Genomic DNA, 20,867 nt, shown 5'->3' on the forward strand with positions numbered 1-20,867 from the left:
GCAAATTATTCCAACCTGGTGAAGAGGTTGTAAAAATCTCAATTTATAGATGGGGAAAACAACCTGAGGCTTGCAAGTGCCATATATGTGGGGAGGCATGCAGGGGTTCAATCTAGGGAACTGAGCCCTTAATTTGTGAGATGACCCTATCTCCAGGCTGTATTAGAGGATGCCCCACTGATGTCCACTGCTGCAGAATTGATTGCTTGCTGATGGGGAGAGATCCCCCAACTTTGGAGGTCTGTATTGATAGCAGTGGGAAAAACAGTACTCCCTTCGTCCCACACAGAGTGATGAGGTGAGGTGAATGACTTAGGTATTATGACCCATTAGCCTACTGCTTACCTTTTTTAAAAATTTTTTATTTTTTAAAAAATATTTTTTAATTATTTATTTTTTGGGGGGGCGACCTTCTTACTTGAAAACAATTACATGACAAGCAGCTACTAAGTGACATAGGGCTATTACCATATACAGTGTGCATACACTGGACAAAGATTCATGACCCAGGTGGGACATAGAACTGAATGAGATTTCATCATTTTGCTTGGAATGGTGTGATATTCAAAACTTACATATTGTTATTCACTTCTGGAACTTTTAATTTAATATTTTCTGGTCTTGGTTGACTTCCAGTAACTGTGAAAAAGGGAAACAGATGAGAAGGCTATTGTCCTGAGTCCCGAGGAGAAAATTTCAGGTAATGATTTCTTGGTTAGCTTTTTATGCCAATTAGCCATCTAGCCATTAACAAGCCTCAAGACCTCTCTAACTCTGTTTGCTTATTTGTATATGGAGAAAATATTTACTTTATTGTGTGCAAATACTTAGCATGGTATATAAGTAGAACAGGTACATAACCTAAGCAATGGTTGACAGTCAGTGATAGCTATTATTTTGTGCTTTCAAAAATATTTGATGTAGATATGCACAAATGACATATCAAATTAGCCAGTCTACTCTTCCAACCTCAGTGAGGAGAACAACTTAGATTATAAAATTGTGTGTTAGAAAACAAAATCATCACCCGTTTGAAGCACTCTAAGTACCTGCTTGGCAGAAACGTAAAACTGTTTCCAAGTGCTGCACATACAGACATAGGGCAACTAGTGAGCGCATCCACAGGTCGCCTAGAGGTGCTCAGACCCGTCCGTTCCGTGAAGGGACGCAGCGTCCCTAAGGCAAGATCGTTTCCTCTACTTGTAAACGGACCGAGCCGGGCGCCTCTGCGGCTCGGTTCTGCATCGAAAACCCGCCCCAGTGCGAACAGGAAACGGTGTGATACGCTGTGCAGCCCCCAGGGGCGAACGCTAAGGGGAAAAGGAGCGGTGACGTCTCAGCGGTCCCCTTGCAGCCACCGAGACACGCTCGCGGAGAGTCAGCTCCTAGCCCAGTTCGAGCCCGGGCGTGCTCCGCGGGAGGCTTCCTCGTCGCCCCGGCAACCCGCGTCTCCACCAATGGCAGCAGCGCGGCGCGGTCACGTGGCCCCGCCCTTCCCCGGCGGCAGCAACATGGCGGCCGCTGCGGGCGGTGGCGGCGGGCTGTGAAGGGCCTCAGCGGCGGCCGTGCATCCCTCACGATGGCTTCGCCGACCTTGGGGGCCTCGCGTGGGAGCCCGGACGCGCTCCCCGCAGGTTCCGCTTCGCAGGAAGACGAGGAGGGCGATTCTGCAGACTGGACGGGCTCCTCGGGCTCCTGCGCCTCGGCCAGCGGCTCTTCCGAGTGAGTGCAGAGGGGGACGGTGGGCAGCCCAGGGCGCAAGTGCCGGGCGGCCCGAGCGGGACCTCGGCGACCCTGGGGTCTGAGCCAAGTCCGCTCCCGCCGGTTCCGCGCCTTGGAGGGCGCCTCTGCGGAAGGTTCTGGAAACGGCCCCTGTGAGGCTGCGCCCTTCTCTATGCCAGGTCCTTGCGCCCCAGCCGCCTGGGTGTGTGGGATGCGGATACCACGCGGGTTTTACAAGGCAGCGATGAACTGTGCAGGTTTTCCTCCCGCCGTGGAAAGAGTAGCTGTGTGTAGTCACCCACCTGCTCCAGGATAGCCTCCTCCAGGATGATAGCCTCCCTCCAGGATGATAGCCTCCCTCCAGGATGATAGCCTCCCTCCAGGATGATAGCCTCCCTCCAGGATGATAGCCTCCCTCCAGGATGATAGCCTCCCTCCAGGATAGGCTCCTTCGAGGATCAGAGTGTTTGTGCTGTGTTTTATGCATCCTCCTGGTTTCCTGTTTTGTCATAAGTTAATTTTCAAAGTGTTCTTTCCACGTTTTTATCCTTAATAATACCAGAGAAAGTTATTTTGATTTTCAATACCCAATGCTATTTCATTTTTTTATTCTAATTTGTTATATATGACAGCAGAATGCAACAGGGTTCATACTACACATATAGAGCACGATTTTTCATATCTCTGGTTGTACACAAAGCAGAGTCACACCATTCGCCGTCTTCATACATGTACTTAGAGTAATGATATCCATCTTGTTCCACCACTTTTCCTACCCCTATGCCTTCTCCCATCCCTCCTCCCCTTTGCCCTATCTAGATTTTGTCAATTCCTCCCATACTCCCCCTCCCAACCCCATTATGAATCAGTCTCGTTATATCAGAGAAAACATTCAGCATTTGGTTTTTTGGGATTAACTAACTTCACTTAACATTATATTCTCCAACCCCATGCATTTACCTGCAAATGCCATGATTTTATTTTCTTTCATTGCTGGGTAATATTCCACTGTGTATATATGCCACATTTTCTTTATCCATTCATCTACTGAAGGGATTCTAGGTTGGTTCCACAGTTTAGCTATTGTGAATTGTGCTGCTATAAACATTGAAGTGGCTGTGTCCCTGTAGTATGCTGATTTTTAAGTCCTTTGGGTATAGACCTAGGAATGGGATAGCTGGGTCAAATGGTGGTTCCATTCCCAGTTTTTCAAGGATTCTCCATACTGCTTTCCATATTGGCTGCACCAATTTGCAGTCAATGTATGAGTGTGCCTTTCCCCCCACATCCTTGTCAACACTTACTATTGTTTGTATTCTTCATAGCAGCTATTCTGACTGGAATGAGATGAAGTCTTAGAGTAGTTTTGATTTGCATTTCTCTAATTGCTAGAGATAGTGAACATTTTTTCATATATTTGTTGATTGATTGTATATCCTCTTCTGAGAAGTGTCTGTTCAGGTTCTTGGTCCATTTATTGATTGGGTTATTTGGGTATTTTTTGGAGTTTAGCTTTTTGAGTTCTTCATATACCTTAGAGATTAGTGTTCTAATCTAATTAGTGTTCTAATCTGTTGTTCAAATGGTAAAAATTTGCTTCCATTCTGTAGGCTTTCTCATCACCTCACAGATTGTTTATTTTACTGAGAAGAAGGTTTTCAGTTTGAATCTGCCCCATTCATTAATTCTTGATTTTAATTCTTGTGCTATAGCAGTTTTATTAAGGAAGTGGGGGCCTAATCCGATATGATGAAGATTTGGGCCTACTTTTTTTTCTATTAAATGCAGGATCTCTGGTTTAATTCCTAGGTCCTTGGTCCACTTTGAGTTGAGTTTTGTGCGTGGTGAGGGATAGGGGTTTAATTGCTGTTTCATTTTTGAAGGAATCTATTCTATGGATGAAGAACTTTTTGGAAAAGCCAATCAGTACAACTTGAAACACCTAAGGGTGAAAGGTTTAGGCACCAAGAGTCTACCAAGCTGATAAGGGACTGCAATACATATTTTTAGGATGGCATTTTATGGGTAGTTAGGAATAACAGTTACAAATAAGTAAGAATTACTCCTAAATTATTTTCACTTATCATAATTATAACATTTTTATTACTGTCTTTGTAAGTGTGTGGGGAAAGCCTGTTTAATACATCCTAGAAACTTAAGGATAGGTTGTAGTCTTGAAAATTTGAACAAATTTAAGAATATCAATTTTTTGTAATCTCTTTGTGCCCCCCTTTTAAATATTATTTTAGTTGTAGATGGACACAATACCTTTATTTTGTTCATTCATTTTATGTGATGCTGAGGACCGAACCCAATGCCTCACATGTGTGAGGCAAATACTCTACTGCTGAGCCACAACCCCTGCTCCCCTTTGTGGCCTTTTAAAAAAAGCAGTACAGGGGATTGCAACCAGGGCCTCATGCAAGTTATGCAAGCACTGTACCACAGAGCTTTATCTTGAGCCCATTTTATATTTTGAGACAGTGTCCTTTTAAGTTGCCTAGGATGGCCTTGAACTTGTGATCCTCCTGCCTCAGTCTCCCAAATAGCGGAGATTGTACTTGTGTACTACTGTGGTCATTTAAAAGTAATTTAAAAACTCGTGGTTATTAAGCGAGGCTGCTGGAAGGAAGTAAAGATTACATGGAACCTTATTTGGTCCTTATATAGAAGCAATAGACAGGGTGAGACTTCAGCTTTTGGTTTCTCCACATCTCGGAGTCATACATGTTAGTCTAGAGATAATATGTCATTTCCCATAGTTACACACAGCTGAGTGTTTCATTGTAGAAACTCAGGACACCTGATTTCTAATGGAGCCCCATGCACTTGGTGGTATGAAAATAAATGAGCTTAACTCAGTTTCTTCAGAATGTGCAATCTGAGGACCTTGTGCTAGGGTAATGTCTTACTTTTTAAGTATTCCATTTTCTGGAATACATTATCTATGTATGATATTTTAGTTTTTAAAAACAATCATTAAGATTTCTACAGTAGTCATTTACTATTCACTCTAATGTTTTGTCTTTCAATAGAAAAAGTACAGTAAATCCCTATTGGAGGCTGGGCACTGTGGTGCACACCTGTGATCCCAGCGGCTTGGGAGGCTGAGGCAGAATGATCTCAAGTTCAAAGCCAGACTCAATAAAAGTGAGGTGGAAGCAACTCAGTGAGATCCTGTCTCTACATAAAATACAAAATAGGGCTGGGGATGTGGCTCAGTGGTTGAGTGCCTCTTAATTCAATCCTTGGTACCTCCCCCACAAAAAAAATCTGTATCAAAAATATTTTTCTGGTCTCCGTTGAGTTCTATCAAGATTCAGATATTATGTCTTTTCTTTCTTTCTTTCTGTACTGGGGATTGAAGTGTTTTTGTATTTTATTTAGAGACAGGGTCTCTGAGTTGCTTAGTGCCTCGCCATTGTGGAGGCTGGCTTTGAACTTGCAATCCTCCTGCAATCCACAGGGATTACAGATGTGCACCACTGGGCCCAACTGTCTGTCCTTTCTTGATGTATATGACTTAAAGGTTAGGTTTCTCTCTTGGTATTTGGTGTCCACCTCCCTAATCTGCAGTCACCAGTGCAGACAGCCTTCCTACCTTGGACAGAACCAGCATTTGCTCAGAAGCATACCAGTGTGAATCTTAATCCAAGGGAGATGAATTGCCCATTATCTTTTATGGTCTATATGAAGCTGACTAAGGAAGTTATATTACACATTGATTCACATAAATAATCCTGAAATTTCAAAATTCTAGTTAATAATCTGTATGTTCTTTTTGGAAATTATCATTTTTTTCACATATGCTTTGTAACTAAAAATCAGTTTTGAACTGCATATGATTGTCAACATTATTGTTTGGTGGATAAAAATATTGTTTGGTGGATAAAAATCACCTTAGGTACATCTGTAGAGTTCTTACAGGCTTACTATAGAGGAGGAAGGTTGGCACACGGGTATGTCTCTGAGGAGGCTGCGGAGGTAATACTGGTGGGTGGGTTGGAAGAAGGAACCCTTGACTGGTGTCAGTATTGAGATAGCAGAAATCAAGCATTTACTTGGCAACAATGCCGAGTTTCTTAGCTTTGGCTGTAGTTACCCGACTCATTGAAGAAACATGAGCATAGTTGATGTTGGCCTGACATTGCCCAGTTTTCTGACTCAGATTTTCGGTGTTTCAATGTGAATTTTTTTTACTATTGTTATGTTAGTTGCAAAACTTTGGCTGATGAAGAGAGAAAAATAACTGTAAAAGAGATTTTAGCTGAGAAAAACTAAGGAACTTCTATCTAAAATGAGATTGACTACAGAAGAAAGCAAATATCTCAAAATTTTTTCAGAGATTTTTTAACAGCTCTCTTGAATTATCATTTATATAGAAAAAATTGCACACAACAGTTTTCATTTTGACATATATACATCTTCCAGGATAATGAACATATTTGTCTTACCCACTAGTTTCCCTATGCACCTCCCTAAGAGCACACATGCCCCCTCACTCTTCACAGTCACTAACTTGTTTTCTCTCATTATGTATCAGTTTGTATTTTCTAGCATTTTATAAAAACGAAATCATCCAGCATAGAGAGGTTTTTTTTTTTTTTTTTTTTGGTCTGCTTTTTTTTTTTTAACTCAGCAAAATTGAGATTCATCCATTTTGTTGCTTGTAAGGGTTGTTCCTTTCTTTGAGTAGAATTCCATTGTTGGAATATAGCAAAATTTATCTTTTTCTTGGATTTTGGCATGGGAATGTACTGCTCACATGTTTTCAGATCGGACAGTGTCCAGTCCTGTTGACCTCCTTCCTGTACCCCCACCCCACCCCCCGCCATTCCCACAGCAATACCTTGCTTAAGGGGCTTCCTCTCCTGTGTCTCACTGAGTACCTTCCCTTGGATCTGGATGCCTCTTATTTTTGTTTCCAGTTGGTCTTCCATACAGCTACCAGAGTTTCAAACACAATTTTAAATCATTTTCTACTTTACTCAAAAGCTTATTGGCCTCTCAAATAAATTCCAGATTCCTTAGGATGATTCTTAAAGTCCTTTTTGATCTGCACCTGGCATTTTGTATTTCATCTTTAATGAACTCTTTTAAGCTACCTGTATTTCTGCTATACTACAGTATCCACCTGTTCTCAAACTGACAATGTTCTTTCACGCTGAACCTTTACAGGCTTTGTTCTCGCTGTTTGAAACCTCCTTTCTTCCTATCTCTACTTGCCCAAATCATTTAAAAAATCCTACTTAAATGCCACCTTCTCCTAGAACCTTGTCTCATTCCTTATACTTAATTTTCCATGCTCTATCCTCTATAAAAAAAAAAACAGTGTTGATTTCTGTTTTAGCTCTTGCATTTCAACTATTTGATTATCTCTCGCCTATCTGACATCTTTAAGAATACCGAATGGCGATGTGTTCCTGATTGTGGAAATTTATTAAATGTAAAAAGTCCTCAGTTATATCAGCTGCTCCCACTGTCTTCTCTAATGTGCTTTGTGCTTGTTCCTATGGTGACTGTCTAGAACAGCATCAACCCTTTGGAGACCCCCTACCCTCTGACTGCTATAGCATCCAGCAAAGATTTCAACTACTAAAATTCTTAACAAAAAGACCTTGAGGGGTGAAACCTAGATATTATTGGTAGACAGAGCTCAGAAAACGCAAAAAAGCATTGGCTAGTGCTCATTGAACAAGTGCCACATAGAACCCATATTCATTTGTCATAACATTTTTTATTGTGTGTGGTTTTTCTCTGTCCCTAGAATTGTCCTTGTGTTCCTAATAGTGTCATATGACTACATGTATTGGCCACTTTGATAAAAGGCATTGTACCTTGCCCACTTTAAAAGAGAAAGAGAGAGAAGAAAAGAATAATGTAATGGATTTGGAATAGGGCAAATGTCGGTCCTCCAGTAAGAAAACAGTGTCAGTAGGACTGGTTAATTTATAGATCTTTTCTCTGTGTGGAATTGCTATACTGTTGCAAATGATTTTAAAAAATTATATATATAGATAGGCATTAGTGCAAATTAAGTCCTGAGAGAGTCAAATAACTTTGGGGGGGGGAATATTTAGTGTCAACTTGGAATTCTTGAAAACATTAGGAATTGAGAAACTTATTAGCATTATCTGAAATTCATGTTCTGTAATCTATTTGTTACATATCATTTAGGGCCTTGAAAAACAATTAAAGTGTCTTTAAATTTTGCAAGCAAGCTGTAAATAAACTGTTATCTGTTTAGAGCAAAGCAGAATAAACAAAGTAAGACTTTCATTGAAAGAAAATTGAGTCATTTACTCAATGAGAATTTTATAGCTTGTACCATAGGGTTTCAGATGGTGATGGAAGAGTATTTGTATAGTACTGATTAATATGACCTATGCAATATAAAAATATGAATTAAGCAGCTACATTTAATTTTGTTTGTTTTTTGAAATAAGGTTTAAATTTTGAAGTAAGTTTAGATTTACAGAGGAGTTGCAAAGGTATTACAGCATTCCCTTAAACCCTTCTCCCGGGTGCCCCTGATGTTGACGTCCTATATAGCTGTTGCTCATTTGTCAAAACTAAGAAAATTAACACTGGTAAGTACTATTAACCAAAGTCTGAACTTTATTTGTTGGCAGATTTCACCATTCTGCCACTAATGTTCTTTTTCTGTTCCAGGATTCAACCCAGGATATCAAATTGCCTCTAGTCAGCCTGTCTCCCTAGTCGCCTCTGTTCTGTGAAAAGTTCTCAGTTCAGTGGTTTTCGTAACCTCAGTCCCTTGGTTGAGGTGGCACTGGCCAGATCTCTTCCCCATCAAGTTGTTATTTTCCACTTTCCATGTTCTCACACTTTGCTGGTGAGAATGTGCATTGGTGTGTCTTTTGGGTGAAGACCTGTATATACACATACATAAAAGGAAAGTCACTGTAACTTTCTTAGAGAAAAACAAAAATAAAAACAGAATACAAAGCTCATCAGTAGCTAAATGAGTGACTATGCTGCATCCTCTATATGGACTGTTATGCCACCATTAGGGCTTTCTGAACTGTATTGTCAAGTGAGAAATTAGAAAGCTAAGTACATACTGTTATATAAGTATATACGTTTTATGTGATTATGAAACATGGGTTTTTAACATTGTTTATGTCAATGAGAAGTAGGAAGGAAAATGACCATGATAATCATACTTCCATTTATTTGTGCCTACGTATGAATAGAGAGATGCTGGCAGTCACCAACCAGAAATCCAGTCCACTTCAATCCCTTCTGTCTTATCTTACCTACTGAATCTCAAAGTTCTGGTGATTTCGAGTATGTTTCAGCCCTAATTACCTTAGTTATTTTTGCTTTGACTACTAAAATGCCAATTAATCTTCTTGCCTTGGGTTGTGTCTGTCTTAAACTCACCTTCAGTTTACTTCCAGAGCAGGACTGTCCAGGGATATCTGACCTCTGGACCCTGCAAACCCTTCACTCACCTTGATGGAGGCCAGGTCTCCACGCCTTCTACCTCCCATGTTGCTCTGGCACCCGCACTTGCTGGTGGTTTTCTACATAGGTTAGACTCTTCCCTCAAGCCTTGCTCTGTTGTTACTTTTGTTTAAACTTCTCTTTTTCTTCAGCTTCCTAATTCTCCTCCCAACCACTTGTTGTTGGGTGTAGAGCTCTGGTATGTGCCTCTGTCCTGTGCTCCAAGTGTATTGTCCTGGGTTCCTTCTCTCTTTTCCCCACTAAGCAAAGGCAGAAACTGATATTTTCATTCTTGTAATTCCGGTATTTACTGCAGTGCTTGGTGCTATGTATTTGTCCCTTTATTCCTCACTGCATGCATCTTAGAATCATAACCAGGAAGTGGGTTCACATTCATTCAGATTTTAGAGATTAAAATGCACCATCTTTTTTTTTTTTTTTTTTTTTTGGTACTAGGGATTGAACCCAGGGGTGCTTAACCACAGAGCCACTTCCCAGCTCATTTGGTATTTTATTTAGAGGCAGGGTCTCACTGAGTTTCTTAGTGCCTCACTAAGTAGCTGAGCCTTGCTTTGAACTTGCGATCTCCTGCCTTAGCCTCCTGAGCCACTGGGATCACAGGTGTGCGCCACTGCGCCTGGCTAAAATGCCCCATCTTTATACTTGGCATGTAAGCTAAGTTAGTGTATGTATTCCAAAAAGACTTTTAAAATAAATAACAAAACCTTTTATTGTTTAAATTTATATAAAGTTATGAATGTATAATCGTGGTATTTACATTGTACCAGTTAAACTTATGATGCATTTTCTGTCTACTTGTTTGTAATGGGCACAGTTAGGCTCATCAAACCAGAACTGCAGTTACTGACGCTGACCTCCGTGAGTGCACGCTGTGAGGCTGAAACGGCTGATGTGTGGCCAGTGAGCAGTGCTAAGTGGTGCTGAGCACCTAACGTGATTCCGGGCCTCAGAAGCCAGCTAGAGCCCGAGAAATATTACTTTTGATATTTTAAGCTAATTATGTCTTTTTAAAGAAGTGACTCATATACTTGAAAATTCTGTGTGGATAACCAACCACAGACCAGGGCAGTAGTTAAGAACTGAGTAATAGAATTTAGGGGCTTTCGCAGCATTTAGAAAGAGACATTTAACAAAACGTTGCTAATAAACATTATATAAAACAGAAAAGTGTCTGATTGATTGATGATTAGAACACAAATCATACCTTTTCACGCCAGGATATTGTCACTCATGTTTCTGAAAAGACATGTTAGTTTTTCCACTGGAACCAATTTCACTTTAAAGGACAGCAGTTTGAAAGGTGGTTCACAACATGGAGCAGGGTAGAATTTGTGATTAGGTTTGTTATAAGAGTTTTTGATGGCTATTTCAGTACTTTTAATAGCAATAATTATGTTTTTTTAGTGACGTACTTCCCAGTTGAAAGTTGATTTTTTAACAGATGATGAATATTATGAGTTTTGCTTTTCTTAACATTACTCATAAGAAAGGAGTTTTTACAAAGATTATAGGCTATAGAGCTGATCATGAGTTAGCTCTGACTATAAATTGGTTGTTTTCAGCAGAACTAACTGTGGTGAGATGAATGTTTCCATTTTGAAAATTTATTTATTTATTCATTTTTATTGGTTCTTTTTGGTTAAACATAGAAAGAGGTTGTGGGATTCATTTTGATATAATTGTAAAAGCATGGAAAAAAATTTGTTCTCATTCAGTCCTCAGTATTTCCCCCTTTACTTCCCTCCTCTCTTCCCCTGTTCCCTTCCCTCTACTGATATTCTGCCATTTATAGTTTTTTTAAACTTTAATTTATCGTCTTGTGGATGTGGATGATGGTGAGATTCACTGTGGTATATTCATATACGTACACAGGAAGGTGAGGTCAGATTCATTCCACAGTCTGCCTGTCCCATTCTTCCTCCCTTCCCTTCATTCCCCAAGTCTGCTCCACTGATCTTTCTTCTGTTGTTTTATTCTTCCACCCCCACTCACCCCTTATTTTGGATCAGCTTCCACATATCTTTGACTTTTGAGGACTGGCTTATTTCACTTAGCATCATAGTCTCCATTTTCATCTATTTACTGACAAATTTTTTATGGCTGAGTAATATGGCGCACACACACACACTAAATTCCTCTGTTGAGGAGCACCTAGGTTGACTCTATGACTTGGAGTTATTGGCTTCTATAAACATTAGTGTGGCTATCTTACTATCCTGTGCTGATTTTAAATCCTTTGGACACACACAGAGGAGTGGGATAGCTAGGTCACATTACTAGTTTTTTGAGGAATCTCTATGTTGCTTTCCAGAGAGGTTGCACTAGTTTTCAGCCCTCCCAGTGGTGTATGAGTCTACCTTTTCACCTACATCCTCAACAACGTTTAATGTTACTTTTTTTTTTTTTTTTTTTTTGTACCAGGGATTGAACCAGGAGCACTTAACCACTGAGCTACATTCCCAGCCCTTTTTGTGTTTAATTTAGAGACAGGATTTCACTGAGTTGCTTAGGGCCTTGCTAAGTTGCTGAGGCTGGCTTTGAACTCACAGTCCTCCTGCTTCGGCCTCCCAAGCCACTGGGATGTTACTTGTATTCTTAAAAATTGCCATTCTGACTGGAGTGAAATGAAATCTCAATGCAGTTTAAATTGCATTTCTCTAATTGTTAGAGATGTTGAACATTTCTTTCATATATTTATTGACCGTTTTTATTTCTTCTTTTAAGAAGTCTTCATTTAGTTCCTTTGCCCACTTATTGATGGGGTTTTTGGGTTATTTAGGTCTTTTAGTTCTTTGTATATCCTGTATGTTAATGCCCTATCAGAGGATGGGGGGCAGGTTTTCTCCCATTCTGTAGGCTCTCTCTTCATGATTTTAGTTGTTTCTTTCCTTTGAAGAAGCTCTTTAACTTGATGCTGTCCCACATATTGACTTTTTATTTTACCTCTTGTGCTGTAGGAGTCTTGTGAAGGAAGTCACTTCCTGACTCTCCATGTTGGAGTGTTGAGCCTACATTTTCTTCTAACCACTGTAGGCTTTCTGGTTTGGGTCTTTGATCCACTTTGAGTTGAGTTTTGTGCATGGCAAAAGACAGAGGTTAAATTTTATTCTACTACATACAGATTTCCAGTTTTCCTAGCAGCATTTGTTAAAAAGGCCATCTTTTCTCTAATGTATGCTTTTGGCACCTTTGTCTAGTGTTTATGTGGGTTTGTCGTTGTCTTTTATTCTGTTCCATTGGCATTCATGCCTGCTGTGGTGCCAGGACCAGATGTTTTGTCACTGTAGCTCTGTGGTATAATTGAGGTTCAGTTTTGTGATGCCTCCTGCTTTGCGTTTCTCACTAAGGATTCCTTTGGTTATTCTGGGTCTTATTTTTCCAGGTGAATTTCATAAATGCTTTTTCTAGTTTTGTGAAGAACTTCATTGTATTTTTTATGGGAATTGCTTTGAATCTCTGTAGTGCTTTTGATTGTGTAGCCATTTTGGTAATATGGATTCTGCCTATCCAAGAACATGGAAGATCTTTCTATCTTCTAAGGTCTTCTTCAATTTCTTTCTTTAGTGTTCTATAGTTTTCATTGTAGAGAACTTTCGTCTCTTTTGTTAGATTTATTCCCCAATTTTTTTTTGAGGCTACTGTGAATGGGATTGCTTTCCTAATTTCTTTTTCAGTGGATTGAACATTTTGTACAGGTACACAGTTGATTTATGAGTGTTGATCTTCTGTCCCTCTAAATAAATTTGCTGGATTAATTTATTTATGAGTTCTAAAAATCTTCTTGTGGAGTTTTTGAGTCTTCTAAATATAAGATTATGTCATCAGCAAACAGATAATTTGAGCTCTTCTTTTCCTGTTTGCATCCCTTGTTTCCTCCTGTTGCCTGATTGCTTTGGCTAGAGTTTTAGGACTGTTTGAATAGGAATGGTGAGAGTGGCCACTCTTATCTGCTTCCTGTTTTTAGAGGTAATGGTGTGCAGGTTTTCTCCATCCAGAGTAATGCTGGGCTCGGAGTTGTCATATGTGGCCTTTACAGTGTTGAGGCAAGTTCCTTTGGTCCCTAGTTTCTCCAGTATTTTTAACATGAATGGGTGCTGAAATTTATCAAATGGTTTTCTGCATTTATTGAGATAATCATGTGATTCTTGTCCTTAAGCCTATTTAAGTGGTAAGTTATGTTTACTGATTTCCATATGTTGAACTCTGAATGAAACCTACTTGATTGGGGTTGCACTCTCTTTTTAATGTGTTTTTGTATACGGTTTGCCAATATTTTATTATAAATTTTTATATCTGTGTTCACTGAGGTTATTGGTCTGGAGTGTTCTTTCCTTGATGTGTCGTTGTCTGGTTTTGGTGTCAGGTGATACTGGCTTTGTAGGAAGAGTTTGGCATATTCCATCCTTTTCTGTTCATACAATAATTTGAGAGGATTAATAGTAGTCCTTCTTTGAAGGTCTGGTAAAACAGCCAAGAATCTCTCTGGTCCTGGACTTTTCTTCGTTGGAAGGTTGTTGATAACTGATCTGTTTAAGTTTTCTGTATCCTTCAATTTGGATGGGTCATAGCTCTCTAGGTATTTGTCAGTATCTCAAGTTTTTCTAGCTTATTGGGGAAGAAATTTTCAAAATACTTTGTGATGACCCTGTATTTCATAATGTTTGTGGTGATATTTCCTTTTTCATCTCAAATTTTGATAATTGAATTTTTGCCCTCTTTGGTTAGTTTGGCTAAGGACTTATTAATTTAGTTTATCCTTTCAAAAATCCAACTCTTTGTTTCATTGCTCTTTTGTATTTTTTTTCATCTCAATTTCATTGATTTCATCTCTGATTTTAATTATTTCCTGCCTTCTACTGATTTTGGTTTCTTCTTCTTTTTCCAGGGCCTTGAGATGCAATGTTAGATTATTTATTTGGTATCTTTCTATTCTTTCAATGTGTGAGCTCAATGCTGTGAATTTCTCTCTTAGAACTGCCTTCATACTGCCCAGAGATTTTGAAATGTTGTATCACTATTCTCATTTACCTCTAAAATTTTATTTTAATTTCTCCCTTGATTTCTTCTGCTATCCATTCATTATGTAAAAGTATATTATTTAATCTCCAGATGTTAGAGTGATTTCTGTTTTTTATCTTATTTATTTCTAATTTCATTTCTGATAGAATGCAAGGTATTATCTCTGTTTTATTGTGTTTGCCAGCATTTGCTTTGTGACCTCAAAGCGGTGTATTTTGGAAACTGTTCCAGATGCTGCTGAGAAGAAAGTAAAATCAGTCGTTGATGGATAAAATATTCTACAGATATCTGTTAGGTCCATATTATTAATTGTATTTTTTTAGTTCTGTAGAATTTTAGCTTAGTTTTTGTTTGGATGATCTATCCAGTGGTGAGAGAGACATGTTGAAGTCACTTAATATTATTGTATTTTTGTCTATTTGATTCTTAACATTAAGAATGGTTTATTTGGGGCTGGAGTTCAGCGGTAGATTGCTCGCCTAGAATGTGCGAGGCCTGGGTTTGATCCTCAGCACCACGTAAAAATCAATAAATGGAATGAAGGTGTTGTGTCCAACCACAACTAAAAACTAAATATTAAAAAAAAGAAGAGTTTATTTGATGTATGTAGACGCTTAGTTGTTTGGGACATAAGTATTTACAATCAATATATCTTGTTGACGTATGATTCCAAAGTGACCTTTTTTGTCTCTTTTGATGAGTCTTCACTTCAGGTCCACTTTATCTGATATAAGAATATCAACCCACGCTTGTTTATGAGTCCCAGGTGAATTGTATTTTTTTTCCCTCCTTTCACCTTCAGTCTGTGGATGTCTTGCCTGTGGGGTATGTTTCTTGCAGTCAGCGATTGTTGAGTCTTGTTTTTCAATCCAGTCTGTGAACCTGTATTTTTTGATTAAATAGTTTAGACCATTTATATTTAATGTTATTATCAAAAGGTGAGTTTTATTTTCTGCCATTTTTGATTCATTTCTAATGTTAAAATTGGACTTCATTATTTTTTGATTGACTTTTCTAATGTAATTCCTCCCTATGCTGGTTTTTATTTTTATTTTTTCATTTCTTCTTCATGGAATATTTTGTGAATATGTTTTATAGTATAGGTTTTCTAGTTATGAATTCTTTTAGCTTTCATTTATTATGGAAGTTTTTATCTCATCTTCAATTCTGAAGTTTAATTTTTGCTTGATACAGTATTCTTGGTTGGCACCCATTTTTTTTCAGTGCTTCATGTGTATTATCACAAGCCCTTCTGGCTTTAGGATCTGGGTTGAGAAATCATTTGAAATCTGGATTGGTTTACCTTTCAGTGTGACCAACCATTTTTCTCCTGAAGCTTTAAAAATTTTATTTATTTTATATGTTAGACATTTTCATAATATTGTGTTTTGGAGTGGAACTATTGTGATTTTGTATATTGGGAGTTCTGTATGCCTCTTGTATTTTAATTTCCATCTCATTCTTAAGGTTTGGAAGTTTTATTTTAATACTATTTCATTGAAAAGATTGTACATCCCTTTAGCTTGTATTTTAGAGCCTTCATCTACCTCAGTGATTCTAAAATTTGGCCTCTTGATGTTATCACAGATTTCTTGACTTTTCTGTTTATGGTGTCTTAACATCTTTTCTCTGTGGTCAACTTTATTTTGAAGATTATGTACTTTGTCTTTGAGGATTAAAAATCTGTCTTCAAAGTGGCCTAACCTATTGGTGGTGCATTCCACTGAATTTTTAATTTAGTTTGTTGATTCTTTTATTTCCAGGATTTCTGTTTGGTTGTTTTTTCAGAATCTCTCTCTTTATTGAAGTGATCTTTCACTTTCTATATTTTCTGTGATTTCACTTCTTACATTTCTTTTAGCTCATAGAACATTTTAACTGTGAACTTTCTAAATTCCTTCTCTGGCATTCCCTCTACTGTAGTGTCAATGAAGTCTGTTGTTCAAGCATTATAGACTGTTTGGGATGGTTTGGTTCCTTGCTTTTCATATTGTTTGATGTCTACCTATCCATCCATATAGCTCTCACTTCTTCTAAGCGAAGAACTACTTTGTGAGCTTCTTTCTCTTAAGAGCCCTGGTTTGGGTGAATGTCTAGTTAATGATATTTTAAGTTGTGATCTCATTAGCACTACTTTAAGAAATGCTACTGAGCCCCATGGACTATAATCACTATTGAGCAAAGCCTTGTTATTTATATTCAACCTTATAAGAAACAAAAACTTACTGCAGTTGTTCTCCACACTTACTCACGTTCAGGTGTAAACCTATAATAATCTTTGGAATAAGTCGGTAATTAGTTGGTAAATTTAATAAACTTACCTTAAATGAGGCTAAAAGGGGGAGGAATAAACATTGTCAAGGTGAAGAAAATTCTTGTTAAATTTTGGTTTGGATTTCGTTGAGGTTTGGACATTTAGCAGATGTCCATCAGTTTTTGGTTCTGGATCTCTCACAAGTTGCAGGGCCACAGGAGCCAAGTCCCTAGTTTTTATGAGCCTCCAACAGCAGCTTCTGGTTTGTCAGCCCAGAGGCCTGCAGCTGAATGCTTGGAGGGCGCACTGGTGTGAGTTGGCTGTTTCTATTGTGTGCCGTAGTTCAGGATGCAGGCTCTGAGGCGCCCTGTGTTTGCTGTGGGTCATCGTGTATCTGCTCCTCTCTATAGAATCCTTTTCATGGTAGGGAAGATCCTGGTAGCCGTGTGCACAGGAACTCTGGTTGTGGGATTTCTGCATGTGTTCTGTGGTGCGCGGCTACTCCCCTGGCCGGCCACTCTGTGAGGTACTGCAGTGAAGGGTGTCAGGTGGTTCACCTGGACTCTCGTTTCCACTGCCCCCGGTTGTGAATGGTGGGCGTTGATTCCCTCTATTTACTAAGTCTGATGCCAGGTCCACAAGTGCCCAACAAGGCCCTCTCAGCCTTCATTTGTGATCATGGGTCAGGCTGTGTGCCACTGAAGGCGGGGGCAGCCTCTTCTCTCTGTGAAGGCTCTGGAAATTCTCCACCTCGGGCAGTGTTGGAGTGGTGAATGAATCGTGAGTCATTGAACTGCCCAGGTGCAGGGGTGATGTTTCTCTTGAGACTTTCTTGGTACAAAGATTCTGAGAAAACGGCCCAGTTGTATGGTGATGCCCTGTTCAAAGGAAAATCCCTTGCTAGCCAAAGACTTTTGTTAGTTCACAATCTTGGGTTCAAACACCTGCTGCCCACAGGTAGAGAAGGTCGAGAATCATAGGCTTGAGCCAGTGATCCCAATTGGGCTGCTCTTGCCCTCAGCTTCTGCTCTGTTTACCTTGAAGAAGCTTTCTCCCGCTGCGTCCTTCTGATGTTTAAACCTACCTAGTGAATGCACTGAGCTTGCTCGTGGTCATCTCCCTCCCCAGAGGCAGGCTGGACCTCCGAGCCCTGGCCTTGTCTCCACTTTTGTTCTGTCTTCTTCCTAATCCCCTCCTCAGCCGGTTCATGTACCCTGGATAAACTGCCATGCAGGACACGACAAGGCAGCTTCCCCCCATGTGGCCCCACCGCCCTGGTCCTGTCCCTAAGCTTCCCCGGTGCCTCCCCCAACATCAGTGGACAGGGCCTGGTGACCTTTCCTCTGCTGGGGGCCTAAGCTGCTTCGTAGCTGTGTCTCAGGGGAGCCGTGGGGCGCTGCCCAGAGCCTCTGCCCTGGCCTGGGTTTACAGGCTGAGCAGCGTTGGGCACAGTTCCTGCCAGGTCCCCACCAGCCTCGTCTGTTCCCTGGTTCACGGTGAGGGGCGGGGGAGAGGCTTCAGTGAATTTTGGCTGGTCGTGGTCTTCCTGGAAGTTCTTTCTGGCCAGATTATTAAAAGGTCCCAAGGTAGGGCACTGCCCTCCGGTTTGATTTGCAGCTGTCTGATGTACGGGGTGAATGGTCAGCCGAGGGCTCCACAGGATGCCTGTGGACCCGCAGCTCAGCTTTCTTTTCAGGCTTTGGCTTTCAACTCTTTGCTCTGTCTTAAGGAGCCTTTGGTTGGTTACCTTCACACTTTAAATTTTGTCTGTCTTTCCAAAGTGTTTTTAAGTGGGTGAGTTTAAGAGATTGTCTGTGCCTCCTTCTCTCCCCAGGTTCAGTTTTGGGGTTAGGGGACTCTGAGTTTGTTTTCTTCTCTGGTTCCATGTCTCAGACTTTGTAATATTGAGACTATTTTTTTTAAATAACTTTAAAAACATTATTTATTTTAAAGTGTCCATAAGTGGCATATTTGTTTTTCAATTTAAGTTTTTTATAGCTGTCTTATATATGTGACAATTGAACATAATGGATTGAAATTGTTGGTTTGTTAAGAAATTATCAGAATATTAAATTCTCAGAAAATTAACAGTAATTCCAGTAATTGGATAATCTATAATTTTCTATAGGTTAATATTAAAAGCATTTATTTTGTTGCTCACCTCTCAATTCTGCTTTTCCTTTGCCATCTCCTTGTAAGGAGACCCGAACTTGCTGCCTAGCTCACTTTTGCCATCTTCCTGTCCATAAATGAATTTTCAAAAATGTTTGTGTAAATGACCTATGAATGCAGGTATGCTTTCATTTTCCCCTGATAGCCATGCTAACAATTTCTATGCATGTAGACTATTTTCAAGTACAAATTCCAATAGTAAATTATTGTCCAGTGTGGTTGTTGTCTAAAGCAAATAATAACCATGTAGTAATTGAATTAATTTATTTTTAAAAATCCTGTAGGTTTTTCAAAAGGACCATCTCTTTTTTTAAAATATGGGTTTTCTTTCCTATCACTGCACCTTCTTAATTCCTTCTCCTCCAACTCCTATTCTTCAAGACTCTACAAAAATCATTCTATAGGAAATAGTGTTAATGCTCAGTAAATTAGAAATGTTCGGAAGAATTTGAAATAAAGAAAATTCAACCCTCCCACATCCCACACCCATTCTCATCCTCTAGGAGGGTGACACTGTTTCTTATGTTGGGCTGCATCCAGATGATCTTTTCTCTGTTTCCTAGTGATCTGGAGCCTGAGTGGCTGGACAGTGTGCAGAAAAATGGAGAACTGCTGTACTTGGAGCTGAGTGAGGGTGAAGAGGAGAGCCTCCTTCCTGAGACACCAACTGTGAACCACGTCAGGTTCAGTGAAAATGAGATTATCATTGAAGAGGATGGCTACAAAGAAAGGAAAAAGTGTGAACCCAAACTCAAGCGATTTACCAAAATTTTAAAAAGTAAAAGACTTTTACCCAAGCGCAACAATAAAAAAAATAGCAGTGATAATGGGCCAGTATCCATTCTAAAGCATCAGTCCAGTCAGAAGACAGGAGTCATTATCCAACAGCAGTACAAAGATGTGAATGTTTATGTGAATCCCAAAAAGCTCACTGTCACAAAAGCCAAAGAACAGCTCAGACTTCTAGAAGTGCTGGTTGGAATTATCCACCAGACCAAGTGGAGCTGGAGGAGAAGTGAGAGGCAGGGCGATGGAGAGAGGCTTGTGGTCCACGGCCTGTCGCCAGGAGGGTCCGCTATGAAGAGTGGTCAGATAGTAGTTGGTAAGTGTCACTGATGAACGTCGGCGGCGTTTGCAAGATTCATGATTAGTGATAATGCCTTGTGAGAGCTGTGATTAAAGAAACTGTTATAGAGGGTCTCACAGATTAAGGGCTGATGAGTGATCCACTGATTATTTCTCTGTGGTAGAGAAATTGTTGCAGTTGGTGTACCACAAGGCACAGTGTTCTTAAAATAATCGATTCAGTGTGTTGAATACATGTGCTCCTTGTTCAGGCCAGGCGTTAGCCTAATTTTAAAGTTTTGATTATGTAATTTTATTCAAGCTTGGTTATATTTGCTGACAAGAAAACTAAAATAAGTTGATTGTATGGTGATAATTTAGGCTTGAATGGCTGCATCCAATAGCATGATATAAAAATCTATAATTTATGAATAAAAATACCTTTAAATTGTATGTTTGCACTTGAGTACACTAAGTTCTTGGACTTAAACTACACTTAAACTGTTTCATTTGGCACACTTAGCAACAGTAGTATTATACATAAATTTCCTTTTAAGGGTGTTTGTCATAAAATACTCCACTGATTTTGAGGAAAAGCCTAAGTCCTCAAGTTATTCTGAATATGCATTAAGACGAGCATTCTGTGTTGCCAACAGATTTTAAGGTGTTGCATATAATGTTTGCATTAGTAGCAATCTTTCTTTCTTTCTTTTTGGTACCAGCAGTTGAACCCAGAGGTGCTTAATCACTGAGCACATCCCAGTCCTTTTTGTTTTTTATTTAGAGACAGGGTCTCACTGAGTTGCTTAGGGCCTCACTAATTTGCTGAGCTGGCTTTGAATTAGTGATCCTCCTGCACTGCTGGGATTATGGGCGTGTGCCACTACGCCTGGCTAGTAGCAATCTTATTAATTAAAGATAAGGTCAGTGTTATTGGGGCTGGGTTTATAACTCAGTGGTAGAGCGCTTGCCTAGCACATGTGAGGCATTGGGTTTGAGCCTTAGCACCACATACAAATAAATAAATTAATTGAATAAAGGTATTGAAAAATTTCAACATGCATTAAAAAAAGATGAAGTCTGTATTATTAATGAAACTTAAAATTATAATAGTTCTAGAACCTGACAGCCTTTTAAGTTGACCCAG

General features: G+C 39.5%; 1 protein-coding gene across 1 annotated transcript in view; it reads left to right on the forward strand.

Moving 5' to 3' along the window:
* Positions 1 to 1,512: 1,512 nt before the first annotated feature.
* Intu (inturned planar cell polarity protein) overlaps positions 1,513 to 20,867 on the forward strand; it is a 91,532-nt gene continuing 72,177 nt past the window's right edge. The window contains exons 1-2 of the mRNA XM_026390918.2: positions 1,513 to 1,722; positions 19,219 to 19,757. Of these exons, the coding sequence (XP_026246703.2) occupies positions 1,580 to 1,722; positions 19,219 to 19,757 (682 nt within the window). The 5' untranslated portion in view covers positions 1,513 to 1,579. The remainder of the gene's footprint in view (positions 1,723 to 19,218; positions 19,758 to 20,867) is intronic.

Source organism: Urocitellus parryii, chromosome 10, assembly GCF_045843805.1.
Source record: "Urocitellus parryii isolate mUroPar1 chromosome 10, mUroPar1.hap1, whole genome shotgun sequence".
Classification (NCBI taxonomy): Eukaryota; Metazoa; Chordata; class Mammalia; order Rodentia; family Sciuridae; genus Urocitellus; species Urocitellus parryii.